This window comes from Polistes dominula, unplaced genomic scaffold (genome assembly GCF_049000335.1).
Source record: "Polistes dominula isolate Pdom_NZ unplaced genomic scaffold, Pdom_raw_medaka contig_386, whole genome shotgun sequence".
NCBI classification, from domain to species: Eukaryota; Metazoa; Arthropoda; class Insecta; order Hymenoptera; family Vespidae; genus Polistes; species Polistes dominula.
The window spans coordinates 290,743-298,448 of NW_028300979.1; the positions used below are offsets into that span (position 1 = coordinate 290,743).

General features: G+C 29.1%; 1 protein-coding gene and 1 long non-coding RNA gene across 2 annotated transcripts; both read left to right on the plus strand.

Moving 5' to 3' along the window:
- The first annotated feature begins 205 nt into the window (after positions 1-205).
- LOC149032309 (cleavage stimulation factor subunit 2-like) lies at positions 206-2,269 on the plus strand. The gene is given in 6 exon segments (XM_089173372.1): positions 206-431; positions 831-909; positions 1,050-1,276; positions 1,279-1,980; positions 2,060-2,157; positions 2,249-2,269. Coding segments are annotated over 4 exon segments (732 nt in total). The 5' UTR covers positions 206-370; the 3' UTR covers positions 1,644-1,980; positions 2,060-2,157; positions 2,249-2,269.
- A 2,579-nt stretch (positions 2,270-4,848) lies between these two features.
- On the plus strand, positions 4,849-6,211 carry LOC149032310 (uncharacterized). Its single transcript, XR_016176853.1, has 3 exons — positions 4,849-5,020; positions 5,371-5,517; positions 5,995-6,211. It is a non-coding gene; the product is annotated as an uncharacterized LOC149032310 (long non-coding RNA).
- Positions 6,212-7,706: the final 1,495 nt, after the last annotated feature.

Consider the following 7,706-nt stretch of genomic DNA (forward strand, 5'->3'; position numbering starts at 1 on the left):
CATTAAATATAGTTCATTTTTTTCTGTATTTGATGCAATTCATTATTTCATAATTATTTCAATGTTTGAATCATTCGCGCGCAAAATCGAGCTCCGGTCCCCCAGCAACGTACATGGCGCATCTCTCCTACAGGATCCCTTGCGTTTAGTACATACTATCGCCCACTAGAGGTTCCGGTGCTAACTAAAATGATTTATACGAAAAGTGGTTTGTTTCGGCGATCTTTGATGGCAGAACTGAATGAATAATTATTTTTCAATGGTGACGAGATTAGAATAGTTTGAATAAGTGCATTGTTAGGACATTGTTATTATTAGTAGTAATATTTAATTTTTTTTTTAATAAAAAAGACAAAAGAATAATACACAAATGAGTAATTTAACTATTTCCTATCAATCTCTCATGGTTATATCAGTGCGGAATGTATTCGGTAAGAGGTTATACAATTTTTATTGAACAATTGATATATTAACACTAAAACTACCGACTGGTCAAAATGACCGGTTGTATCATTTGTTAACAAGATTTTGTCTTGAAATATTATTTAACATTTGGTTTGGTAAAATTAATAATATAACAATTGTTGGTAGTTCTATTGTTAATCTTTTAATGTGTTCATAGGTTTAATTTATTTTTCTATTAAAGAATAAATACATTATTTTTTATTTCTTATTAAAAGATTCATCAATTTATGTAAAATTTTCTATATGCATGCATCTTTTTGATTTAACGTTAAAGACATATTCGTGTATTAATGTTCAGTTGACAATTTTAAAAGTTTTAAATAGAAATAAAATATGAAGCCTTATTAAGACTTTTTTTTTTACAGTCGGGAATATCTCGTGCAAAGCAACCGTGGAAAACTTAAAAGATATATTCAGCAAAGTTGGCCCAGTACTTTCCTTTAAGTAAATCTTCTCATTAATTTTTCTTAGAAAACAAATTGTTATTTTTTTCTCTCATTGATGATGCATTATCTAACAATAAAGAATTTTTTATGTATATGAATTAAATGTCTCTAATAATTAAAATCTTAAATTATTTGTAGATTGGTATTTGATCATGAGATAGGGAAGCTTAAAGGTTATGGTTTCTGCGAATACAAGGATCAGGAGACAGCACTTAGTGCGATAGAAAATTTTAATGGTTACAAAATTGGTGAAAGAACGCTATACGTAAGCATTGCGTTTACAGAAAAGAGTCGTATAGAAATGCGGAGTCTTTGACTGAGACAGAAAACTGAGAATCTGTATGGAGAGGCAGTTCAAGCTGAAAAGCTCCCGAAGCATTTAGTAAAGCAGTAACTTCCCTTCCACCTGAAAAAATGTTTGAAATAATGCAACACATGAAGATATGTGTGCAAAATAATCTTAATCAAGTACGACAGATGTTACTTCAGAATCCACAACTTGCCTATGCTGTATTACAAACACAGTTAGTAATGCGAATAGTGGATTCTCATACTGCTGTTAGTATGCTACGTAAAGCTAATCCAAACCTAAGCGTTTTGACACCTTCAGAAAAGCCAGTGATACATGAGATTCAACTTCGTATCGAAGAACCATCGGCAGAAGCAAGACCTACACTAGTAGTTGCCAATCCTTCTGTACCTATTTTTGAAGATATTATTACTATTAATTAAGATATTCAGTATAACTAGGAATAAAAAAATTTAGGACAATTAATTTATATCTTTAGACTAAGATGTAAAAATTCGAACATTGGATACACAGATCGATCCTCATTTAGCAAGATTAGATCAATCTTCGAGAGGACCACCGCAAACTCAAACAACTCCGGTTACCGTACCACCAATTAGAATTACTACTGCTGACCCTAGGGTATCTCCTACTACTTTTACTCTACCAGATAAGTTATTATATTATCAAAACTCAATTATCATTTGTATTAATTAAACAATATACTCAAATATTTATTATTTTTTGCAGCAACCTTCCTGTAGTAGAAGGAGTTGAAAGGTATTGTTAATGTTTTTAAATAATTATTACCTAATAATTCTCATTAATTATATTAATTTAATCTTTTATGACTTTTTAGCTTTTACCGTGATCTAAGAGTTAATGGATTTGGTAGAGATCCAAGAGATTCAAGAAATCCTCGTATGTCTATTGATCCAATAATCGCTAAACCTACTCGTAAGTTTTTATATATAAATATTGCAAATCAATATATGCAAAAGATTTTATAGATAAATATCTATCTTATATAAATGTGATGATTTTACAGCTCCTGTAACCGTAAAACCTTCAATCATAACAAGCACGTTCCATCATATAGCAGCAGATTTTACTATTTAAAGAACAAATTGCCAAAAGCCAGCGTTAACAATATATTATATTAGTATTATCCTTTATAAAAGTATACTAGTCTATAGTATACTAGTAATTTTCTTTATAAAATTAATATAAAATACTCAAGAAAAAAAGATTTATAACGCTTACTTCACAATAATGAAAAAAGAAAGAAAGAAGAAAATGAAAAATATAATTTTCTCTGTCGAGATAAGATGTGTAGATATTGGCGGCTTCTGAGACACACACAGACAAAGTGCTCTCTTTGATTGTAGACTACTACACTACTACTATAGCTGAAGGAATACATATCTATTTAAAATTTCAAACCGCTTTTTTTTAACAAATAGCTCAAATATATACGTTAAGTTTAAAGCCAGAATGAAAATTATCGTGAACTACTACAATTATGCAAGATATATAAAGAATCGGTGGACCAATCGGGAACCACCTGACAATCCTGTTAGAAGATATGTATATCAAATAGCGAGAAGTATACCAAGTGCTCACAATCAGAGTTAGTAGTTTACTATTCATATTTTTTGAGAATGTGCTTACAGTATTATTAACACTGAAACTATACGAACAAAGTCAGTCGAATTTACTGATTCAAGAAAAGCTAGTTTCTATTATTTGTATGTAATTTTTTTAAATATAAATATTATTAATTTTAAATATATTTTTGTCAACATTTTGTTTAAACAGAATTGACGTTGCATGGATATTTAAAAAAACTAAGTTTTGATTGATTATTTTTTATTTTTTTTTAATTTCAATTGAATTTATATGTGCCAGTTAAAAATATTACTTCAAATGAAATGAGTCTCTATTATTAAAATATTATTTACCAATATACCTATTTGTATTATTTATTATGTATTTTTATACCAATTTTTTTAAATTAACATTAAATAAAAGTTAAAAAATATGTAAATAAACATTTATATTTTCTTTTAAATTTCCTTTCAAATATTTAAAGTGTTAAATTCATTTCCTGCGTGATGGTCATTTTTCTTCGTTATGAATTTTTCTCATTGCATGAAAGAATTTTAAAATAGTCTTTGAAGTAACACTTAACACTCTTCTAAATTCTAAAATAGTTTGAATTGAATTTTCATTTAGTTACTTTTGCAATTTTAAATTTGTAAAATTTGTTTAGCTATCTGAGACCCTGTTTTGTCTTTTACATCAAAATAACCCTTTTGAAGATGTTTAAAGAGAATATTAGGAAATCTAACCTGTTAAGATAGAATCTCTTTCAACAATATATGTAAGGATGAGAGAAAAATGAGAGATAAAGAGTGTGTTTGTGTGTGTATGCAGGAACATTTCTGGAAGTATCTATAGGAGTTGAGTAATGCCTTTATTAGATGCGTGCAGCAATTGAATGTGAATATGAATGCGTATGTAATAGCGTCGCGACTTAAAGAAAACGAGCGCGTTTCATCGTGTTAGAAATACTACATCATCAGATAATATTGCTTTGTGCAATATGAATGCTCCTGAGTCTGCGAATATTTCCGGTCAGGAAGTATCAAAATATTCAGTCTTTATCTTATCCGAAATGGTCTGGAGATTTCGATAAAAAACATAGAAAGTAGCGATTACCAATAATAGGTATATTAAAGCGACGAACTCTTACACTTATAAATATGATTTTATTACAAAAGTGTTACATGTATATATGTTACCGCTAAAGCTCAAAAATCGTTTATGTACAAATTACTAATCTAATATGTGGATTAATGAATATGCTTTTTTAAAGTGCGAAATCAAGAGTCTTTTGCATTTTACTATCTTACATCTTGTTAATTAATAAAAAAAAAAAAATAATTTTTAGATCGCACTAATAAGTAAGCATAATAATATCGAACGTTTTGCAAAGTCATTTCTTTAATTGTAACAATATTTTAAATAATTTGATTTTTTTTAATATAGTTTTTGAAATAATTAGTGATTAATTCTATATATTAAATTTTTGATTGTATTAAACTTAATCTTTTAGATATCGAAAAATAAATAAATAATATTATATTATTTTTACAATTACAAAAACATTGCTGTTGTTCTAGCAAAAATCTTTTTTTCACTTTAACGAGTAACTAGTAGGTAATATATAGATTATCTGTGAATATTTAACAGTTTATCCAGAAGTTAAGCTTATCACGTAATATACACCTAATTTAAGCGGTCCTTTTTATACACATGGATTTTTTTTTACTCGAAAAATTATTTTTATTGTAACGTTCCAGTTCATTTTCTGTTTTTATTTGATATTCTTAAAAGTTTCGTATTTGAAGATCAGGAAGTGTTTGCTTTGTGTTAGTTCCTAAGCCAATGAGCTTCGTTGGCGTTGGTATAAGTATCCAATAAGGAACAAAGTTCGCATATCCTAAAAACGATTCGTTGTTAAAGGAAAGTAACCGGTTAAGGGAGTGAGGACAAGCATAGGTTTATAAATTAGATCAGAAAACGAAGCGTGCCATTTCATTCGTTGGTAGGTCTGTAATTCTTTTGTATTATATCTGTGAAATTTTTAATCAAGATTGATCAATGATGTAAAAGTATAAATTTAATAATAATCAATTTTGAGATAATATATTTAAGTAAAATTAAATATTACTCGCGACTAGTAATATTTTATTATTGGTTTTTGAAAATGTGTGTGTGCTAGAGGTCCAATCCACGAGAGCTACTACAAAAAAGGGTAAGAATCTTATTAAAATTCTTAACAAATTGCATATCGCATTTTATTATCTCATAAGCTACATATTTTTTGGTGCTCTTTTGTGTATATTAATATTACACTTAATTGAAGAATATTGCTATAATCATAAAATTCATTTTCGTTAAAAGTATTATTTAGTATTTAAAGCTGTTTTCATTACAAATTATAATATACGATTTTTGAAATAACCAAATGCTGAGCAACAATAAAAAAATTTTATAAGGTAAGGTATATAATATATGTAGGTAACCCTCCTATAACACGGTTGATAGGTTTCTAGAAAATACCGTGTTGTGTGAAACCGTGTTCTATGAGACTTTTGTTTTCAGGCCTAAGAGATGAAAAGAAATACTTTCCGCAATACTGTATCTTTAAGACGGCAAGCCTCTTCGCAGCTGTAGAAGTACATTGTTGGGCAAAGTTTTTTTTTGAAAGGAAACTGTGTTATAGGATACTGTGTTACAGGAGGGCTACAGGTATATCAAATAGTAAATTATATATATAAGACCAAAATAGGAGTGTTTCAAAAAGAATGTTCAAGAATAGCACGAGTAGTTGTTCTGAAAAGAATTTATTACTACATTACCTTATTTTCCTATATACAATATTTATAAAAACGAACAATTTAATAGTACCTAAAAAAACAACGACAATTATGTCTATCCCTCACTTTTCACACTCACTTTCCTAGTCTATTAAATCTATCTGTCCTATTTAAATATTCAATCTGATCTATATAAGTAACGTCTTTTCTACTCCTTCTTACTTATAAAAGCGCGAGTAATTCAAATGGAAGAAAGTGCACTTCTTTTACATATATATATATAGTAGATATATATAATTATAATAATTTTATTTTTTCCATCTGATTTTTACGCTCTCGAAATGTCGATATTAATTTATTTTAAACGGAATATACACGCAATATTATTCAATTTTAAATTCTTATTTAGCTATGTAGCGGACGCGTATCTGCAGTCACGCCTCTACAGATCACTCATACAACTATACTCAGAGGATAAAATAGACTAACAACACATAAAACAAAAGAGAACAATAGCTAATGATAATATACACGCTACACGCTACACAACGCAACAACGCATCGCATTCACCATGTGTTCCCAAACTTATCTCAACTACTCATTGTACATATTTGATAGAGTTTTATTAATAAAGTTTTTCTTTATACGTTAACCATTTTGTATATCTCTATCTCGTGGTATAAATAAGAAGAGATACCACAGCTACCTCGTCTTTACCCCCTCTATCGTCTATTGTCATTTTTTTCATCTTCTTTCTTTTTAACTTTCCTTTTCTTTGAAGTTCACACTCGATGTTATGATCGTTTTGTTGTTTTCGGTTATGCCAGTGGTTCTTAACCTTTTTGAAGTCACTGAACATTTTTGATTAGAAGGCAATTTTGCGTAACACCAAAATCATTAAGACGATTAAGATAATAAAACCAACAAAAAAATATGCGTAAACATTTAAATTTTTTTATATTGGAAATTATAGATTATAAATTATACATAACATAATATAATACAACATATTTAACATTTAATTATAGGTATTATAAAGGTAATAGATAATTATAAAAATAGAAAATAAAAAGATATAACAATAATTTTAAAAAATATTATATTAGTAAAAACTTTAACTTTTAACTCTATTCTAAAATTGTATTCCATTAATTTTCGTGCTATATCTGAGCTTGTTGATTTTTGCACATTTTAACAATATATTTACTATTTAGGTTTAATATACATTAGAGCTTTCATAAAACGTCGCGGAACATCGGCTAAGAACCACTGCGGTTTATAGCACACACACGCGCGCACGAACACACACTTTTTCATATATTTGTACTCACGCTATGACAAGGTGACAAAAGAAAGAAAAACACACAGGCCTAATGGATTCGAAATTCGTACAATTTCTGAAAGTATATTTCGTTTAGTGATTTTAGATGGGTTACCATTATGTTTTACTACGTAGTTTATGGTATCCTGCATAGCGTTCCAATATATATCTAACGTATTTATTGTAGTCGATATATCTAGACTTAAAAGCATATTATTATTTTTCGTGGGTCTTTGCCTAAAAACTTCTTTTAAGAAACGTGAGATTAATCTATCTTCATTGATATTATATACCGATATTAGCGCTACCGTAGACCGCGCCGTGTTAAACGTGTTATACTTGGCGCCCTCTTTAAAATTCTGAGTCAAAAAACCAATGATGTTCTTTATGTACAATGTAGTTCTTACGTTATAAATATCAATGTCGTTGCAGTGTGCAAACTTCCACTAGCTTTTTAGCTACATTCGTACTGTTTCAGTGTTGCAGAAGCTATATCGCCCACCATTACCTCCGCAGCATCTGCTGTTACTCCTTTTCTTACATATGCTGATCGGATAATTTCCCTGCCACCAATGAAAGATGGGACGCTAGGGCGTAGCTCTCGTATCTGTAAGGAGATTTTAATAAATTAATATCTGGTTTAAATGCTATAGTAGGCTCAATCAACAACGATGTGAAGAGTGGATACCAGGGCTGTGTAGACCATAGTGGTACTATGACTATTCCTACCGCTTTTTCGACGATAATTTTTCTTAACGTGGGCGTAATTAGCGTAAACGGAGGAAAAGCGTAGAAATTT